The following is a 21216-nucleotide window of genomic DNA, read 5'->3' on the forward strand; positions in this document are numbered from 1 at the left end:
TTGCCTGCAATGGGACTGGAAAATCCCAGCCTATGTGGCTGTCAATGTCATTCAATCACCAGACACTTAAACTAAATTCACTTCATCACTTTGGTGATGATTTTACATTTAAGTCTTCTAATTCCTGCCTAACAATCAATAAAAATGGGTACTCCCCTGCCAACATCCAATTTTCTTTATCATTTAGGTGGAGGCAGTGGCATAGTGGTGATGTCACTGGTGATAATCTAGAGGCTCAGGCTAGAGTTCTGGGTACATGGCAGCTGGTGGAATTTAAATTCAATTAATAAATCTGGAATTAAAAGCTAATCTAATGGTGACCATAAAAACCCATCTGTTCACTGATGTCCTTTAGAGAAGGAAATCTGCCACCCTTATGAGGTCTGGCCTACATGTGACTCCAGACCCACAGCAATGTGGCTGTCACTCAAATGCCCTATGAATTGGCCTAGAAGGCACTCAGTTGCATCAACCTGCTACAAAGTCTGCAAAAAGGATTGAGACCAGGTGGACCACCCAGATCAATCTAGGCACCAGAAACAACAATGGTAAACCCAGTCCGTCGGCACTGCGAAGTCTTCCTTACTAACACCTGGGGGCTTGGGCAAAAATTGGTAAAACTGTCCCAAAGACTAGTCAAGCAACAACCTGACGTAGTCATGCTTACCAAATCATATGAGAGAGAGAATGTCCCAGACACCACCATCACCATCCCTGGGTATGTCCTGACCCAACAGCAGGAAAGATCAACCAGAGGTGGCATCACAGGGGTATATAGTTGGGAGGGAGTTGCTGTGGGAGCCTTCAACGTTGACTCTGCACACCATGAAGTCTCATGGCATCAAGTCAAACATGGACAAGGAGCCCTCCTGCTGAATGCCACCTACCGTCTCCCTCACCACATCTCCTCAGCTGATGAATCAGTACTCCTCCAGGTTGAACACCAATTGGAAGAAGCATTGAGGGTGACAGGGCACAGAATATACTCTGGGTGGGGGGGCTTCAAAGTTCATCACCAAGACTACCACTACGGACTGATCTGGCTCAGTCCTGAGGGACATAGCTGCTAGATTTGGTCTTCAGCAGGTGGTGAGGGAACTAACATGAGGGAAAAACCTACATGAACTCATCCTCACCAATCTACCTGTCATAGATGCATCGGTTCATAACAGCATTGGTAGGAGTGACCACTGTGCAATCCTTGAGGAGAAGAAGTCTCACCTTCACATCGAGGATACCCTCCATTGGATTGTATAGCACTACCAAAGTGCTAAATGGGATAGATTTTGAAGAGGTCTGGCAACTCAAAATTGGGCATTCATGAGGTGCTGTAGGCCACCAGCAACAGCGGAATTATTCTCAACCATAATCTGCAACCTCATGGATGGCATATCTCCCACTCTACCATTACCATCAAGCCAAGGGATCAACCTTGGTTCAATGAAGAGTGCAGGAGGGCATGCCAGGAGCAGCACCTAAAAATGAGGTGTCAATCTAGTGAAGCTACAACACAGGGCTACTTGCACGAAAAACAGCATAAAGCAGCATGCAATAGACAGAGCTGAAGGCACTGGATAATGAAAAGGCTAAGGGCCCTGACAACATTCCAGCAATAGCATTGAAGACTTATGCTCTAAAACTAGCTGCACCCTTAGCCAAGCTGGTCCAGTACAGCTACAACACTGGCATATACCCGGCAATGTTGAAAATTGCCCAGGTATGTCCTATCTACAAAACGCAGGACAGATCCAACCCAGCCACTACTGCCCCAACAGTCTACTCTGAAATATCAGCAAAGTGATGGAAGGGACTGTTGATAGTGCTGGCAAGCAGCAGTTGCTCAGCAATAACCTGCTCACTGACATTCAGTTTGAGTTCCAGCAGGGCACTCAGCTCCTAATTTCGTTAGAGCCTTGGCCCAAACATGGACCAAAGATCTGGATTCCTGTGGTGAGGTGAGAATGACTGCCCTTGACATCAAGGCAGCATTTGACTGTGTGTAGCATCAAGGAGCCCAAGCAAAACTGGAGTCAATGGGAATCAGGGGAAAACTTTCCGCTGGTTGGTGTATACCTAGCACAAAGGAAGATGGTTGTGGTTGTTGTACATCAATCAACTCAGTTCCAGGGCATCACTTCTGGAGTTCCTCAGAGTAGTGCCCTAGGCCCAACCATCTTCAGCTGCTTCATCAATCACCTTCCTTCCATCATAACGTTAGAAATGGGGCAGTTCATGGATGATTGCACAATGATCAGTGCCTTTCACAACTCCTAGATACTGAAGCAGTCCATTTCCATATCCAGCAAGACCTGGACAACATTCAGGCTTGGGTTAATCAGTGGCAAGTAACATTCGTGCCACACAAGTGCCCGACAAGACAGAATCTTACCATCGCCCTTGACATTCAATGGCATCACCATCGCTGAATTCCCCCACTGTCAATGTCCGGGGGTGGGCTGGGGTGGGGGGACGGGGGTGGGGGACGGGGTGGTTACCATTGGCCAGAAACTGAACTGGATCAGTCATATAAATAATTTGTCTACAAGAGCTGGTCAGAAGTTAGAAATTGTGTGGTGAGTAACTCATATCCTGGCTCCTCAAACCTTATCCACCATCGACTAGGCACAAGTCAGGAGTGTGATGGGATACTCTCTAATTGCCTGGATGAGTGCGACTCCAACAACACTGAAGAAGCTCAACATCATCCAGGACAAAGCAACCCACTTGACTGACACCCCATCCATCACCTTCAACATTCATTCTTTTCACCACCGACGTACTGTGGCAGCAGTGTGTACCATTCACAAGATGCCCTGCAACAACTCATCAAGGCTCCTTCAACACTTAGATGGACAAGGGCAGCAGACGCATAGGTACATCATCACTTGCATGCTCCTCTCCAAGCCACACATCATTCTGACTTGGAATTATATTGTCGTTCCTTCACATGTCACTGGATCAAATATTGGAACTGGATACTGCAAGGTTATGGTTGTACCTACACCACCACCTTATCAAGACTAATTAGGGATGGGCAATAAATGCTGGCCTAGCCAATGACACCCACATCCTGTGAACGAATAAATTTTAAAAATCCATATAATTTTTAACTCTTGTATCAGGCTTTCTCTTAACCTTCTGCATTCTAGTAGAAAAAGCCCCAGTCTTTTTAATCTCTCTTCATAACTAAAGTCCTTTAACTGTTGTATACTGCAAGTCAACACAAGGAAAAGAACAATTCATAGTAACCCTCCAGGAAGGCATTGACAATGATCCAGTGCATGCAGGAAATAAAAACTCCTTCAGTACCTGTGACATTTAGTCCATCTGACCTCTGACACCACACTTCTCGGTATGATCCTGTCCATGCACCAGCCAACCAAATGTATTCATAGCAGCTGCCACCTGTAGGAAACCATCACAATAAAAAGAAACTGAGTGTATAACATGCTAACCTGCAGAAGGAGACATATAAGGATAATTCCCAGGACATCCATTTGGTTCAGGTGGGTATCTCACTCGTTTGTGGAAACACTGCATGTTAATACCGAAGATGATGGACAAGGGCTGAATTCCAAGCAGTTACATAGCCTGACCACCTGGTTTCTGTCAGGAGAATATGATCAAAAATAAACTGAATATCTCAGTTCAGTAGTCATTTGAAGTCATCTGTTTTAGGGTAGCTGTAGACAGGGACCTAGTTTTAGTTCCAATTTTATACTCACTTCCAGTGAATGGTCATTCTATATTCAAAGAAGGAATAGCCATGTTCTGACTATTACTCTAAATGCACTATTCCTGGTGTACTCTTACATTTTTATCATTAATTAATGTGTTCTGCAATTTATAGGTCTATTTAAGTGTTTATTCTGCTTTCTAAAGACAATGTGGAGGTATATGATGTAACCAGGGAGCTGAAATACAATCACAGCGTTTCTATTTGACCCCTGAACTTGTTGTAAATATCCAGAAATTGGGCATGCAAAGGCATATTGTAGCTTGTAGGTTCATCTACAGGAGTGGTGCTTGTTGCTTAGAAAAAATTCTGAGTAAAAATCCCAAATTGTCAATTCTGTTAGTTCCAGTGCAGCTAGAAACAACGTGAGCGCTAATGATTCAGCGATTGATGATGTGGATTTAAAATGATCACAAGTGGAGCAGCTGTAGTTCCTGACTGACTTCTGATGAAGGTTTGTGCATATGTAGAATTGGGCTTGAGAGCAATACTAACCCATGGACCTGTAGTCAAAAAGCTTGTTGACACTCATAGAAATTGGGTTAGGTATTGTACGGCACGTACATTGAATTACAAGGTACAGCACAGAAATTGGTCATTCGGCTCAACTGGTCTCTAACAATGTTTATACTTCATATAAGCCTTCTACCAGCTTGCTTCATCTAACTCATTTAGCATATCCTTCTATTCCTTTCTCCCCTGTGTATTTACCTAATTTTTGTTTAAAAGTGTCCATGCTAATCACCTCAACTATTCAACCGCTCTCCAGGTAAGTAAGTTTCTCGTAAATTCCTTAGTGAATTTTCCAGTGACTATCTTACATTTATGATTCCCACAGGTTATGATAGAAGCATCTCTTTCCATTGCTGATCGGTCTGCGCTGGTCACAAACCAACAGCAACAACAAGTTGTGTTCATGTAGCATCCTTGACATTGTAAAATGTCTCAGTGTTTCATAGGAGCAATATCAAATAAATTTTGACACTGAGCCACATAAAGAGAGATTAGGACAAGGAACTTGCTCAAAGAGGTAAGTTTTAAGGAGCATCTTAAAGAGGAGAGGTAGAAAGGTGGAGCGGTTTGGCGAACGAATTTCAAAACTTTGGGCCATGGCAGCTGAAGGTATGGTCGCCAATGGTGAAGTGGCTAAAATTGGGGAAGCACAAGAGGTCTGAATTAGATGAGTACAGATATTTAAGAGGGATATAGAGCAGGAGGAGGTTGCAGAAATAGAGAGAGGTGAAACCATAGAGTATCAGTTGGTTAGCAGAGACAAATCAGAGCCTATCGATGACTATCTATTATAAACCCAGCCCAAATTTCTTACCCATTGACTTAAGTGCAAAAGAAAATTAAACAGAGGGCCAAACCAGCAGTCAATTTTCCACCAGTGTCAAATGTGAAAATTGGCTCCAGACAGTAACCATGTTGGATTTTGTCACTGGGGCCAAATACTTAAATAAAATGAGGAATTCACTGATCTTAGCTAAAGATTACATCACAGAACCCCCAACATAATTTAATTACTGTTTTTGAGGCATGCAATTGAAAAATACAAACAGAGCAGAACAGGCCAGCAACCAGAGGTGCTTGTGGAGGTTATTGTACTATCGAGAGATTATGAAATAAAAACAAAAATGCTGGAAAAACTCAGCAGGTCTGGCAGCATTTGTGGAGAGAGAAATAGAGTCATACAGACGGGAAACGTTAACTCAGTTTCTCTCTCCACAGATGTTGCCAGACCTGCTGAGTTTTGCCAGCAGTTTTTGTTTTTATTTCAGATTTCCAGCATCTGCAGTATTTTGCTTTCATTAAGAGATAATGGCCTGGATTGTTGTTCCTGGGTCGGGAGTGCAGAGTCAGGATAATTCCCAGCTCCACAAACCTGACCCAGGAGAAAGTGCCCCGGAAGTTGGTATTTTGATACTAGAGTGGCAGGGTTCTCTGGGAGCCGGGCCTGCCATCCCTGGATCGAGTGCGGAGCTAGGCTGGGCGGAAGGCCTACCTCAGTTCCAGCACTGCGTCCAAGATTTAAAAGAAAGAATAAAAAACAGCCCTCCAGCACTTAACCCTCAAAGCCTGCCTCCCCACACAATCACCATGTCCTATCCATGGCAACTCATGCCACACCATGGCCTCTACCTACCTCCTCATTCCCTCCATGCCAACCTATGCCCCTCTAGAACACTCCCCATGGCCCCTCATACCCTCCATGTCAACCTATGCATCTCTAGCCATTGCACATGGGTCTTTATTACCCCACGGGCAAATTGCAGGACCCATGCTGAGATTAAATAAAATAAAGTTCCAAGTAGCTATTGCAGACTTTATTTGAAAAAAACTCCCATTCATATAAGCCAATTCACTACATTTAAATTCTTTAACTACATCCTTATAAAAAGAAAGATTTCTTTCAATGCTTATGCTTAATCACTTATAAAAATAAACATTTCATTCAAATGCTTAATCCTTTATAAAAAAATTAGAATTCATAATTCCACTTCAAAGATTCTATAACCACTTGACGCTGTAAATCAAACTGTGAAATGGAAGGCAGCTGACTGTGATAATAGGAGGTTAGTAATGGTAGCCCACAGAGGCTTATATTTTATCCATTCATGGGATGTGGGCTTTGCTAGCTGGGCCAGCATTTATTGCACATCCCTAGTTGCCCTTGAGAAGGTGATGGTGAGCTGTCTTCTTGAACCGCTGCAGTCCTTGTGGTGTAGGTACACCCACAGCGCTGTTAGGAAGGGAGTTCCAGGATATTGAGCCAGTGACAGTGAAGGGACGCCAATATATTTCCAAGTCAGGATGGTGAGTGACTTGGAGGGGAACTTCCAGACGGTGGTGTTCCCTCTATCTGCTGCCCTTGTTCTTCTATATGGTAGTGGTTGTAGGTTTGAAAGGTGCTGTCTAAGGAGCCTTGGTAAATTCCTGCAGCACATCTTGTAAATGGTACACACTGCTGCTACTGTGTGGTGGAGGGAATGAATGTTTGTGGATGTGGTGCCAATCAAGTGGGCTGCTTTGTCCAGGATGGTGTCAAGCTTCTTGAGTGCTGTGGGGGCTGCACTCATCCAGGCAAGTGTGGAATATTCCATCACACTCCTGACTTGTGCCTTGTAGATGGTGGACAGGCTTTGGGAAGTCAGGAGGTGAGTTACTCATTGCAGGAATCCTAGCCTCTGACCTGCTCTTGTAGTCACAGTATTTATATGGCTAATCCAGTTCAGCTTTTGGTTAATGGTAACCCCCGGGATGTTGATAGTGGGGTATTCAGTGATGGCAATACCACTGAACGTCAAGGGGCGATGTTTAGATTCTCTCTTGTTGGAGATGGTCATTGCCTGGCACTTGTGTGGCGCAAATGTTACTTGCCACTTGTCAGCCCAAACCTGGGTATTGTCCAGGTCTTGCTGCATTTGGACATGGTCTGCTTCAGCATCTGAATTGTCGTGAATGGTGCTGAACATTGTGCAATCATCAGTGAACATCCCCACTTCTGACCTTAGGATGGAAGGAAGGTCATCGATGAAGCAGCTGAAAATGTTTGGGCCAAGGACACTAGGGCACTACCCTGAGGAACTCCTGTATTGATGTCCTGGAGTTGAGATGACTGATCTCCAACAACCACAACCAGCTTCCTTTGTGGTAGGTATGACTCCAACCAGTGGAGAGTTTTTCCCGATTCCCACTGACTCCAGTTTTGCTCAGGCTCCTTGATGCCACACTTGGTCAAATACAGCTTTGATGTCAAGAGCAGTCACTCTCACCTCACCTCAGGAGTTCAGCTATTACGTCCATGTTTGAACCAAGGCTGTAATGAGGTCAGGAGCTGAGTGGCCCTGGCACGACCCAAACTGGGCATCAGTGAGCAGGCTATTGCTAAGCAAGTGCCGCTTGATAGCACTGTTGATGACCCCTTCCATTACTCTACTGATGCTGGAGAGTAGACTGATGGGGCAGTAATTGGCCTGGTTGGATTTGTCCTGCTTTTTGCATACAGGACATACCTGGGCAATTTTCCACATAGCCAGATAGATGCCAGTGTTGTAGCTGTACTGGAACAGCTTGGCTAGGGGCACAGCAAGTTATGGAGCACAAATTTTCAGTACTATTGCCAGGGCCCATAGCCTTTGCACTATCCGGTGCCTTCAGCTGTTTCTTGATATCATGTGGAGTGAATTCAGTTGGCTGAAGACTGGCATCTGTGCTGCTGGAGACCTCCAGAGGAGGCCGAGATGGATCATCCACTCGGCCCTTCTGGCTGAAGATTGTAGCAAATGCTTCAGATTTATCTTTTGCACTCATGTGCTGGGCTCCTCTATCATTGAGGATGGGGATATTTGGGGAGCCTCCTCCTCCGGTGAGTTGTTCAATTGTGCACCACCATTCGTGACTGGGTGTGGCAGGACTGCAGAGCTTAGACCTGATCTGTTGGTTGTGGGATTGCTTAGCTCTAACACTTGCTGCTTATGTTGTTTGGCTTTCAAGTAGTCCTGTGTTATAACTTCACCAGGTTGACACCTCATTTTTTTTTTAGGTATGCCTGGTGCTATTCCTGACATGCCCTCCTGCACTCATCATTGAACCAGGGCTGATCCCCTGGCTTGATGGTAATGGTAGAGTGGGGGATATGCCTGGCCATGAGGTTACAGATTGTATTCGAGTACAATTCTGCTGCTGCTGATGGCCCACAGCGTGTCATGGATGCCTAGTCTTGAGCTGCTAGATCTGTTCAAAATCTATCTCATTCAGCACATGGTAGTGCCACACAACACGATATAGTGCCACACAACACGATGGAGGATATCCTCAATGTAAAGGTGGGGTATTGTCTCCACAATGACTGTGCAATGACACTCCTACCAAAACTGTCATGGACAGATGCATCTGTGGCAGACATGTTGGTGAGGATGAGGTCAAGTACGTTTTTACCTCTTGTTGGTTCCCTCACCACCTGCCGCAAACATAGTTTAGCAGCCACGTCCTTTAGAACTTGGCCAACTTGATCAATAGTGGTGCTACCAAGCCGGTCTGTGATGGACATTGAAGTCCCCCACCCAGAGTACATTCTGCAACCTTGCCACCCTCAGTGCTTCCCCCAAGTGGTGTTCAACATGGAGGAGTATTGTTTCATCAGCTGAGGGAGGGTGGTATGTGGCTATCAGCAGGAGGTGTCCTTGCTCATGTTTGACCTGATGCCATGAGACTTCATAGGGTCCAGAGTCGATGTTGAGGACAACAGACAGAGTGAGTTAGCAAGCAATGATTTTTTTTTTAAACACTTCAGACATTTTATTCAAAGATTTAAAGTGTGGCAATTTTAAATGCCTTAACAGTTTGACAGTACATTTTGACACTTCCGACAATTGCCTTTGACAGTTCACTTTGACACTTTTGACAATTCTAATGAACTTGACAGTTAAAGCGTTTAGGCACTTTTTATGTACATTCATGCCTATGTTTACCTCTCCCAAGGAGCACCTGAATTCCCCCAAAGGGCATCTGACCTCCCCAAAATGTGTCTCAGAACCATATCCAAAGGAGTACCCTAACTCTCCAAAGGGTATATACCCAACCTCTCCAAAGGGCCCACGTAGTTCAGACCTGCTACTACCAAGTCTAATGTGAGCATGTTGTGGTTCACACAGATGGGTCACCAAAATCATAAATGAGAGGAGGCAGCTGCTAATTTAAATGGGCAACTGCCTCTGCAAAATGCATATGTGCAAATCCTGACCTGGCCACATTCCTGACCCCGCAAAAATGGTAGGTGCCGTGTTCTGGGGTAGAAATTCTGATTTTCGGCCTCTTCTGCATTTTTGCAACAACGGAGAGGCTCTTCATTAGTGCCAAAATCCTGGCCAATGAGTACAAATCTCATCATGTCATTTGTGGAATTAAATTCACCAACTTGGCTAATTGTGAACTGGGAGAGGGAAAGTAAAAACAAAACCCCAAAAGCTGCAGGCTTTTTGGAAAAATTTAATTGGTTTACTCATGTCCTTCAGGAAAGGAAACTTGCTCCCTTTCTTGTTTGACCAACAAATGACTACTTCACATTACATGGCTGACTCTTAATGCCACTCTGAAGTGTCTAGCAATCTGCTCAGCTATAATTTTCCCGTGCCTCAGGTTCAACGGAGTTTTGTCACTTTCTTTTATTCATAGCTTACCACTGAATATCTTAAAGTGCGAATGATTTAGTAAAATTCTGCTTTCATGACAAACTGTCTCAGTAGGCATGGCTGCATCAAAAACAGTACCTGTCGTCTCAAGGCCAAAACTAAATAACATTTTAATGGGATTATTTTAATGATTTGTCATGCAGAATACTGATTTTTTTTTCAGCTTAATGCATTATGCTTAGAAAAATACAAGTAGCAATGTGGATACCTGCAGAAAGCCTTTACTCCTCCTGAAATGTGCAAGTATTTGTGTACGCTCAGAACTAACCAGAAGGTGGTAGCATTTACTTAGTTTCTAGTAATGAAACAAGCTGCAGATAAAAGATGCCATTGGCTAGGTAAAGGGAAACATCACAGGGAATGTTTCGCATCTGTACTCAGTGAGGAACCTAATCTGGTGACACTGCAACTCATGAATTTGTTCTTAGTCAAAAACAGGAGTAAGTGTTGACAAAACCCTGCTCCGAACAGTTTCAGTCATTGCTATAATGTGTACTCCATTGTCCCCTCACTTCAACCCTAAACCAATCCCTGAATGCTCAGAAAATCGAGGGAATTCTGATTTGAACTGCCAGCAGAGAAGGCCTCCCTGTCAACAGTGCAGATGCACAACGTTTGTTGGAAATTGCATAGAAATTATAAGACAGACACACGTCATTTAGCTCAACTGGTCTATGGCAGCCTTTATGCTCTACAAAGCCTCCTCTCACCCTACTTCATCTCAGCTTATCAGAATATTCTTCTTTTCCTCCCCTTAAGCACTTACTTAGCTTCCCTTTAAATCCATCTATGTCATTTGCCTTAACTACTCCATGGGGTAATAAGGGACACATTCTAACCACCCTCTAGGTATTGTGTGCCAACGAGCACTGTAATTCATTAACTGTTAAGTCTTTCCTGTTTTTAGAACTCACATTGGATATAATTGGCCAAATTGAAAAATGGAGTACCCATCTTTTAATCAATAGCCATTAAGCACAATCAAAAATCAATTCTTTATGAGCAAAGAGGAAAACATATACATTAGTACTTATACATAAAAATGATCAAACAATTATCAATTTATTTATAAACATATATACTTTTCAGTGGAAACATACACAATTTTGAGGTGATGTTAACAAGGTTTTTAAGTTTCAGAGGAAGCTTGCAAAGCTGATCAAGGCAAATTGTGGGCATGGTTCAAATCCTGAGAATCAGAATTTACTGTAGATATTGAACAAATGCCAGCTACCTTTAAGTAGGCTTGTACTTGACTATTTAATTTCTATGATCTTTTTCTTATTTGCTGTAAATTAGAGATCCATATGCTACATCGGGGACCTGTGTGAACAGGGCAAGCAATTGTGTATCTCCCTAGCCAATCACATTGATGAATCATTAATGAACAGTACAGAGTCTGAATCTGGAACCGTGAATTATAGAATATTTCATTCAAAGTCAAATCAAGTACAGAAAGTAAATAAGAGGGAAAAAAGATTTAATTGAAAGAGAAAAAAAGACAAAAAGGTACATTTAAAAAAAACTTCCAAAAACAATTAAAATCTGAAGGAATGAGACTGTATTTTTGTAAACATCAATTATCAGTGCCAGAGAGGTTGTTTGGCAGCAATTAAGAATTATCACACCATTAAATGGGTACTTAGACTGAAATGGACAAGCCCTAACTTTTTGTGGCAAGTTTAGTATTCACAGCACAACTACAGGTTAACTCTTGCCCTGTTCTTCCAAGCAGTGATGAGGCTGAGGTGTTCACCACTGACCGTGATTTAAATTGTGGCTTAGCTTTTTATGCTGGAGCTTTTGGGACTTTCTTTCCCAGCTGCAGGACACAACCATCAGCAAAGGTAGCTATGAGGGATAGTGGCAAATTGCAGAAGTGCAGAGGAACACCCTTTGAAGTCTAGCAGCCTCCAGTGTTGTGGTGAGTTTTTAAATGTTCTTAAGCTTTCCTTAAACTATTTTAATTTTTAAAACAACTTTTAATTGATTTTATGAGTTTGTATAACCATTAATTTAGTGTAAGTAAATGTGGAAAAGCCTTGAAATGAATTAAGGAAATGCTTAATATGAAATAAATGATAAAGTGCATTGATTTGTAGTAAAATGCAGCCTAGTAAGCTCACAGAATCACAGAATGGTTACAGCACAGGAGGCCATTTGGCCCATCATGTCTGTGCCAGCTCTCTGTAGGGTGTGTTCTGTGGCATGAGCGGACAATATGGCGAGAAGGCCAGAAATTGGTTTCATGACATCATGAAACCAATTTGCGGTCATCCATTCAGCCCGTTGATGGCGGGCCGCTTTCCCCATTGGACGTCAGGAATCTCATTGTAATACATCTGCATACCATTGTCAGGCCAGCCTGCCAGACTCATCCCCCACCCCCCCAGCTGGATCGTCGGTGGGAGAACGTACCAGTGCAAAACACGTCTTGACAACTGGGACGTGCAGAAGTCGGGAATTAACGCCAGGGCCTTGCTCACATCGTGGTCATTCAAGGAGCAGAAGAAATTTGAGCCCAACAGCAACAGGATCCTGGAGGAACGTCCATGACATGCTAGGTGGATTCTCATGGACATGGCTCTGCTATGAAGCAGCCCACAGCAGTTGGAAAGTCATCGTTGATGCTCACAATGCATGATGGTCGAGGGGGTGGGAGAGGAAGGTCTAGGATCAACTGGAAGAGGAAGAGGTGTCCGGGGCGGGGGGGGGGGGGTGCTAAGGGAGAACGCGGGGAGGAGGGGGTAACGGCAGAAAAGATGTCAACTGCAGATGTACGTGTAAGGGGGATGGAAGGTGTAAGGGAAGGAGTTTAGAGGGGGAAAGATTGAGGAGAGGGGAAGAAGGAGTCCAGTGGGAGGAAAGGAAGGAATACAGAGAGGAGTGCGAGTCTGGGCATGCAAGGAATGTGGAGAGGAGAAGGAGTAAGAGTAGAGGAAGAAGGATGGAGGAAAGAGTAAAGCTGGAGGAAGAAGTGAAGGTGTCTGAGGGATTCAGGAAGGGGGAAGGAGTAAGGCTGGAGGAAGGAGTTGGGGGGTGGGGCGGGGGGGGGAGTAGGTGAGGACTAAAGTTGGTGGAAGAAGTAAGGGGGGGATGGGGTCCATTGGGGGGGTAAGGGGTTCCGGGTGTGGGGGGATTGGGGTCCGGAAGGAGGTGGGGGGGGATATCCAGCTGAATGTGCAAAGGAGGGGTCTGATGGGTCCATTACTGCCTCCAGGGGAGCAAACTAAGAGTGGGTGTGATATGAGGAAATTCTAGGAATAACCAAGGCCAGAATGAGGCGGAAGGATGGGAGGGTGATGGTTCAATGGTAGCGACAGAAGGGACAGTGATGGTGATTGGTGAGGACTCGGAGGTAGACGGACACTGGAGGTGGGAAGGAGGAGGTTGGGGAGGTTAATGTGGATGGGGGTGAGATTTTCAGGAAGGAAGGGATCGTGCAGGTTCACTAAGACATCACCAAAGGAAAAGGGTGGTGGCTGGTAGGTCATGGAAGTAGAAGGTGATGCCAAGGGGGGTCCACTGTGATGAGAGAAAGGAAATGGGTGACTGGGGGAGGGTAAAGGACAGCAGAGCGAAAGTAAAACTGAATTAACACCATCCCGTCCAAATTGAAAGTGAAATGAGACTGGTGAGCAGAGCCATGGATGGGACGAGGATGCGAGCTCAAGAGGATATGAGCCCGATTTGTATGTGAGGGTGTGTGTGAGAGCTAGTGGTGTTGACCCTTGAAGTGTGAGATCCCTGTGGATGTGTGATGGGCTTGTGAACGCATGAGTTGAGAGTGTTGAGAAGAGTGAGTTACCTTGGTGCAACGGATGAGACCATTCCATCCTGTAGTGGCACTGGGTGGCTGTCCTCTTTTGCAGGGCATTGGCGCTGACCACCGCTGCCACCACCTCCCATGCTGGATTAGTGATCCATCCCATCATGTGGCCAGAGCTGGGGTAGAGGGCATTATGGTGGGGCTCTAGGACGTCCAAAAGGCACTCAAGGGATGTGTCAGCATTTGCAGTACTTTACTCTTGTACAGGTACTTCACACCGTTCAATGCATTTGAATGGGGAGCCAGATGGCAAAGTGATGCTATTGTACAGTGTACAGATTTTGCAACCTCTGGAGTTTCAGATTTAAATGCGCATCTGTGCTTTCCTGAAGCTGCTATCTGATTTGCATGTAACAGTAAATGCTGGTAAACTCACTGTTATTTACACAGTAAACTCTGGCCCTGAAGGTTAAAAGCCAAACATGAAAAATTTCTAAATCATCTAGGAATTTTTGTCACACAATAGGTAAAAGGCTTTTGGAACAGGTTATTAGGCATGATTATTGAAGTAGTCTGCAAAAATAGGTTCAAAAGGACTTTGGTGTGTTTCTTCGACAGTAGAGATAAAGACTTGGATGGTAAGAAGTTGGACGAAGGTATTTTAGTGGAGGGTTTAACCAAATTAGTTAAAACAAGTTAATTTTTTTTAATGTAAGAGTAGAGAGATCAATTTCACACCAACAATTCAAAAGTTCTTCCACAACATATGGCACTTCACTGTCCCGAACAGCACTGTGGATGTACCTACACCACATGGACTGCAGCAGTTCAAGAAGGCAGCTCACCACCATCTTCTCAAGGGCAATTAGGGATGGGCAATGAATGCTGGCCTAGCCAGTGATGTCCACATCCAGTGAATGAATAATAAATAAAAACATTTCAGGGTGCTTAGACTGAAATGAACAAGCCCTAAATGTCTGTTTTGAATTTAGTTTGTAGTGCAACTACAGGTTAACTCTGTTTCTCTTTCCACAGATTCTGTTCATTAAAGACTAAAATAACAATAATTGCAACACCTTTATCATGTAACAATAAATTATTAAAATTAGATTAAACTTTTGTTTCTTTCTGTGTGAGAGATAATGTTGAAATTGGTACATATAGCAACATTATAAACACACTCCTCTGAAATAAATTTTCAACATGACTATGGACAGGGGTGAAACAGAACTTCGGTAGGGATGCAAAATGGTTGATAGTAGAACTGCTGTCTGTTACACATCCAGCCAGATTTTCCTTTCTACCTCCTGCTTTTGCACATGCATCAAAGTTGAATCTCATCCTCTATAGTGACCCGAGAAATTCTTCTGCCATGGTTGTATCCTTGTGAGCATGCATGAGGTAGCAGCTGTACCTACCTGTACACGAGCGGGTCTCCAGTTCCTGCTCTGGACACAGGTGCTCATTATCCATTGCCTGGATGATCACTGCCTTTGTTCGTACCTGTACACCACCATAGCCAAGATCTTCATTGTTCACACAGGTTAGTTGACAAGAACTCCACACAGACCATTCTGTCAGGTAACAGTCACCTGCAGGCATCAAGAAACGTATCACAGTTCATCAATGATGCGCAGAAAATTTTCAGTAAGGCTTGCATTTTATGTTGTATATGTCATGCATGGAATATTGACAACTGCAAATTTGCTTGTAAAACTGGAGTAATTATATTACATCACACCATGCCACCCTCTTTTGTGGGTGTTGCCATATCCTAACGAATTGCAGGACCTGTAGATTGTGCCATTTATTACAGGTTTTGTATCCACAGCCCATTGAATTTGTAAAGCTGGATTTTAACTCACTCAAAACACATTCACCTGCACAGTGTTAAAATCAGGCCTATTATATAATCTCGGTCAATCTGAAGTGATGATGCACCAAGTGGATTCCATGTGAAGAAGGAAAATTTGAGGAAAACTCTTTCTCCAAGCACTTTGTACTTGCAAGTTTAAGCAATGCTCACTGAAAGCTGGGAGCAAGCTAGCTATCTGTAACTCTCTCAAGTTCCTCATGATTGTAATTTTAGCTAAACCTAGTGGGTATAAAAAAGGAAAATTATGTTTTGTACTCATGCTATTTTGTCATGAAAATTATGAAGAGGAGAAAGTCCACTACAGTGTGCTTGTCAAGTTTCAAGAGTTTAGACCATGTAGTATACAAATACTGCTATTGAGTTAAACTTGAGCTGAGTTAAGCTTAAACTTAATTGTCACATGGGGTAAATTCACTGAACTGCAGGACTGGCAGAAAAGTCATGGGTTTCCATTGAGCATCTGAACAAGTGTCCTGGAGACAGCGAAAAGTAATTAGACTTTGTAGTGACTGTTCATTATTGCTGCAACAATCCTATTCATTTGAACTCAGCAGGGGTCACTGCCGAGTTAGGCTGATCAATTATGTTCTGGGAAAGGAAGTGGGAATGAAGAGCTGAAACTAACTGAAATATGAAAAGGGGGCACAGATAGGTTTTTCTGTGCCATGCTGGCTGTGAGAGGTTTCTGAATATTTAAAGGGAAAGCATTGAGGGTTTTTTTGCTGGGGTAAAGTGGTTAGGGTTGCTGAAGGGTAGTTTGAAGACCTTGAACCGAATTTGAATGTGGGAAATTGGTGGAAATGGTGATGAAGTGGGTTGCTGAGATCTGACGCTGCCTATTTGCACTGACCTGGATTTCCCTTCTCCCCTGTGAAGGGAGGGAATTTGGCTGGGAAGCTTGGCCTGGTTCCCTGTCTTACTGCCACTCCTTCGGAACACATGGCAGAGGGCCCAGGGAAGCTATGGTAACTGGAAATTGAGAGGAAACCCCAAGCCTAAAGGGCTGAAACTCCTTTCTTCTTCCATGTTCTTTTGTGACTTTAACATTTCCTTATCACCACTGCAGGTCTTGTTGCAGCAGTCCTGCTATAAGTCCATCTCATTCTGCTCAGGCTCTGGTGGGGATCCAGCAGGGGCTCCACCCTGTATGCCTAATGACCCCCAACCAAGAAAGTGGGTAAGGATTGAGGCAGAGTTTGAAAGACAGGTTGAAGCCCTAATTCTGCCCCAGTAAGGAAAATCCATCCCTTCTTGATAAAGTAAAACTAGCTACTGAAGTGAGAAAGAATGGCAAATTATTTTGGATCATTACACGAAGAAAAACTGTGCCAAAGAAACAAAGTGAACATATTGTAACTATTATTTTGTATGATCACCTTTCTGTGGAATAAATCAGTTTAACAGTTTAAAAGAGCTTTGCCTCACCTTATGTTAATTTAAGAGAGATTGAGAAAATACATCTGTGAAAGACACAAGCATTCAATTTATACAAGGGAATGCTATCATTGCACTCCTGGGTTATGCTGTCATACAAGTAGACATTGGGCAATGTCAGTCAACTGGCTTAACAACAATAAGACACCAAAACCACTTAAAAGAGTGACTCAAATTACTAAACCCAAGAGGACGTGTACATTCCAAATCTGAATTAATCTCTGTGCCTCAAGCCCCAAATATTTCAGTAGATATGTCTATTTTGCATACCTGCTATCCTTATAGATTTCTGAATTATGAGTATCTCTGTGCTGTAAAATCACCATAATAACAAATATAATAGAGAGTTAAAGAGCTGGAACACAATGTCAGCAGTGAAATTACTTTCTAAATTATGCATTTTGAGTTTTTGGCCCAATATAACAATTAAGTCTATAATCTTACATTCATTAGAAAAATTGTAATGCGAGCTTCCTAATTCTATTTATATTGATCAATCTCACCCAGAATGGCAACTGGGGCTGCAAAAAGCTGTGCATAAATCTACAGGGAAAATAACAGAAGGAATATATATTTTAAATTTAATGCTGTGGGTATAAATAATAAATATTAAACTTTGATACTGTTGACAACTAATGCAATACATGCTGAGGAGACATTAAAAAATAATGCATTATACATTACTTAAAATCAATGTAACTGTGGTAGTGCATGAATGATGATTGTAGAGCAGTTTCTACTTAGCGTGTCTAATGTAAAAGTTGTATTGAAAACATCAGTAATCTTCTCCCATATGTGCCTTATTTCTGTTTGGGAAAAAATAGCACAGAAATAGTTAAATCCCCATAAAAAGTGTTCTGGGATTGGTAGCCTTGAGTGATGTTTGGAGAAAGATATCCTTTGTAAATAAATGATTTTCATTTTTTTATATGCAGTAAAGAAAAATTATAAGTAAGTTTGACCAAGAATAGGCCATCAATATGAAGTTTGCCACCTGATTATCTTGCTTTCCGTGGCAGCACCAGACAATCTCCGACCAAACAGCCTGACACAGATTCCTATGTACTACCCTCTATTTAAAAATTGAAATTCACTGTATTCCGAAGCTGGAGTTGATTTAAGAAATTGCACTTTCAGCACATATCAGAAACTTGGGCAGGTAATGGGCTCAAATTCTTGATGGGCACTCCCAATACATGGATCTTTGTGAAATGGCTTCTCATACTTTTCAGCATAGGATCATCTTTGAGAAACTACAGCACCTGGGCATGGGACAGTGCAGGTTGCTTGCAGAACGATCTGCTTGGCTCCATTCACCATAGGTTCTAGGTCGGCACATAACTCCTCATCCACAACATTGCCAGGATCATCATTGGATCCATCAAACACAACGCACGATATGTTTCGAAACTTCATGCCATCACCACAATGAGCATCCTTTAACAAGGGAAAGAAAGAAATTCAGTGAGATGTCAACAGTTATTAAGTTACATTGATGGAAGTAGTTTTTGAGAAAGGGTAATAAATTTTGAGAGGATGAGTACAGAAAAGGACATCAACACTGAATGGTAAAACTTTTAGAAGCATGGAAGAACAGAGACTTAGGAGTTTAGTTATCGAATTATTTAAAAGTGGGAGCAAAAGTTGCTAAAAATATATATACAAAATTGCATCCTATGTTTTATCAATAGGTGCTAAATGTACAAAATCAAAGAGGTAATACTAAATGAATACAAGTCATTGGATTAGGCCATAGTATTATATTGCATCCGGTTTTGAACACTTACTTTTGGAAAGATATCACTGCCATGGACAGGTGGAGAAGAGATTTAGTAAGGTAATATCAGGGATGAGAGGCTTTAGTTATGAGGAGAGATTGAAGAAATTGGACCTCTTTTCATTGTTAGATCATGGACTAAAATGAGATCTAATTGTGTTGAAAATTATGAATGGTTTTGATATGTTAAATATCAGAAATAATGTAGGCCAATGGGTTGGAATTTTAGCTACACCCAAGCAGGGAATGGAAGCGGACAGGTGTTAAAAATAACACCGCCAGCCTATGTGCCAGTTCCCCGGCTCCATCCTGTCCCCAGGTCATTTTCCTGGTGGTGGTGGGTAGCTAATCTAACTAATTAAGGGACACTTAAGGTCAATTGAAGACGCTGAAGGTACCAGGGTTTGGTTTAGCTCCTTGGAGGCCCAAGGGGGCAGACTGAGCAGGGTGGGGGAGGGCAATGCTCTAGGTAGAGTTTAGAGTCCCTCTCTGCTTGCCTAGGTGCAGGAGCATTCACGGGCCACCCTGTAGAGGAGTTCCTCTACCCGCAGTAGTTTGAAGTACCCTCTCCTTCACTTACCTGCCATGCAATCCTGCTGCTGTTTTCAAGTTGGAAGGCTTTGGATCGGCCCTCCAGCTTTGAGACCATGCCTGCCATCTTTACCAGGATGGTGAGCCCTCCTCCAACATCCCCACCACCACACCCTACCCCCACCTCACCCCACCACCCTGGCATTAATTGGCCACTCTGGGGAAACTCACAATGAGTGACTGTTTCTGGCACAGTGTGGGCTTAAGAACCCTTTTGAACTTGATGATGAGGGAAAATCAAGCCCAATGAGTCAGTAACCACAGTATATAAATTTAAGATAACCAACAAAAGAAGATCAGAAGTATTATTTTATGTAGAGTATTGTTATGGAAATGAAATCCCAAATAGAAATGGTGGCATAGATTGAATCCATAATAGCTTTCAAAATTGAAGTTGATAAATGTTAGAAAGAAAAATGAAAAGGATCCTCTAGGTGACAGTGATTATAACATGATAGAATTTCACATTCAGATTGAAGGTGAGAAGTGTAGATCAAAAACTAGTGTTTTAAACCTAAATTAAGATAATTATAAAGGGTCAGAAGGCAGAGTTGGCTAAAGTGAATTGGGAAGCTAGGTTGAAAGGTAAGACAGTAGAGATGCAGTGGGAGACTTTTAATGAAATATTTAATAACTTTCAGAAAAGATTTATTTCAGTGAGAAAGAAAGGCTCTTTGAAATGGATGCATCATCCATGGCTAAATAAGGAAGCTAAGGATGGTATCAATTTGAAAGAAAAATTCTACAAATCTGGGAAGATTCGTGGTAGGTCAGAAGGTTGGACAGGTTTTAAGAGCCAGCAAAGAATGACTAAAAGAATATTAAAGGAGAAAGTAGAGTATGAGAGAAAGCTAGCTAGAAATACTTTTAAAATCTTAAGAGTTTCTACAAGTATTTAAATAGGAAAAGAGTAACAAAAGCGACTGTTGGTCTTCCAGTAAGTGAGTCTGGGGAATTAGTAATGCAAAACAAGGAAATGGCAGAGGTAGTGAATATGTATGTTGTGTCTGGCTTCACTGTAGAAGACATAGAAAACTTCCCAAAGATGCTTGAAAATAAAGAGATGAAAGGGAGGAATTTAAAACAACGACCATCACCAGGGAAAATGTGCTAAGAAAACTATTAAAGCTAAAAGCAAGTCCTAGGGCCTAACGCCTGCATCCTAGGGTCTTAAAGGAAGTGACTGCAGGGATAGTAGCGGCATTGTTATAACCCTGCAAAATTCTGGAAAGGTCCCAGTGGATTGGAAAATAGCAAATGTAAAACCTTTATTCAAGAAATTAGGGAGACAGAAAGCAGGAAACTATAGGCCATTTAGCCTATCTGTCATAGAGAAATTGCTAGAATCCGTTATTAAGAAAGTTATAGCAGGATAGGCATAGAAAATAATAATAGAATCAGGCAGAGTGAATGTGGTTTTGTTAAAGGGAAATCGTGTTTAACTAGTTTGTTAAAGTTCTTTGAGGAAACAACAGGCAAGCTGGATAAGGCGGAAACTGTAAATGTGGTAATCTTGGATTTCCAAAAGGCATTTGATAAGGTGCCACCTCAAAGGTTACAACCCAAATAAGAACTTATGGTGTAGGGAGCAACATATTAGCATGCATGAAGGGTTAGTTAGCTAACAGGAAGCAGGGAGTACGAGTGGTGTGCCACAGGGATTAGTGCTGGTGCCTCAACTATTTACAATCTATATGATGACTTGGATGAAGAGATTAAATGTATGATAGCTAAATTTGCAGATGACACCAAGGTAGGAAGGAAAATAAGTTGTCTAGAGGAGGTAAATGGTCTACAAAGGGATATAGATAAGTTAGGTGAATGGGCAAAAATTTGGCA

The 21216-nt window shown here is 42.7% G+C and overlaps 1 protein-coding gene across 2 annotated transcripts in view; it reads right to left on the reverse strand.

The window, feature by feature from the left end:
• Positions 1–21216, reverse strand: part of thsd7aa (thrombospondin, type I, domain containing 7Aa) — a 537669-nt gene that overhangs the window by 21599 nt on the left and 494854 nt on the right. For both annotated transcript variants that reach the window (XM_041184218.1, XM_041184217.1), the window contains exons 22-24: positions 18272–18446; positions 15118–15291; positions 3310–3405 (exon numbers count right to left, since the gene is read on the reverse strand). In XM_041184218.1, the coding sequence (XP_041040152.1) occupies positions 3310–3405; positions 15118–15291; positions 18272–18446 (445 nt within the window). The remainder of the gene's footprint in view (positions 1–3309; positions 3406–15117; positions 15292–18271; positions 18447–21216) is intronic.

This window comes from Carcharodon carcharias, chromosome 3 (assembly GCF_017639515.1).
Source record: "Carcharodon carcharias isolate sCarCar2 chromosome 3, sCarCar2.pri, whole genome shotgun sequence".
Taxonomy (NCBI): Eukaryota; Metazoa; Chordata; class Chondrichthyes; order Lamniformes; family Lamnidae; genus Carcharodon; species Carcharodon carcharias.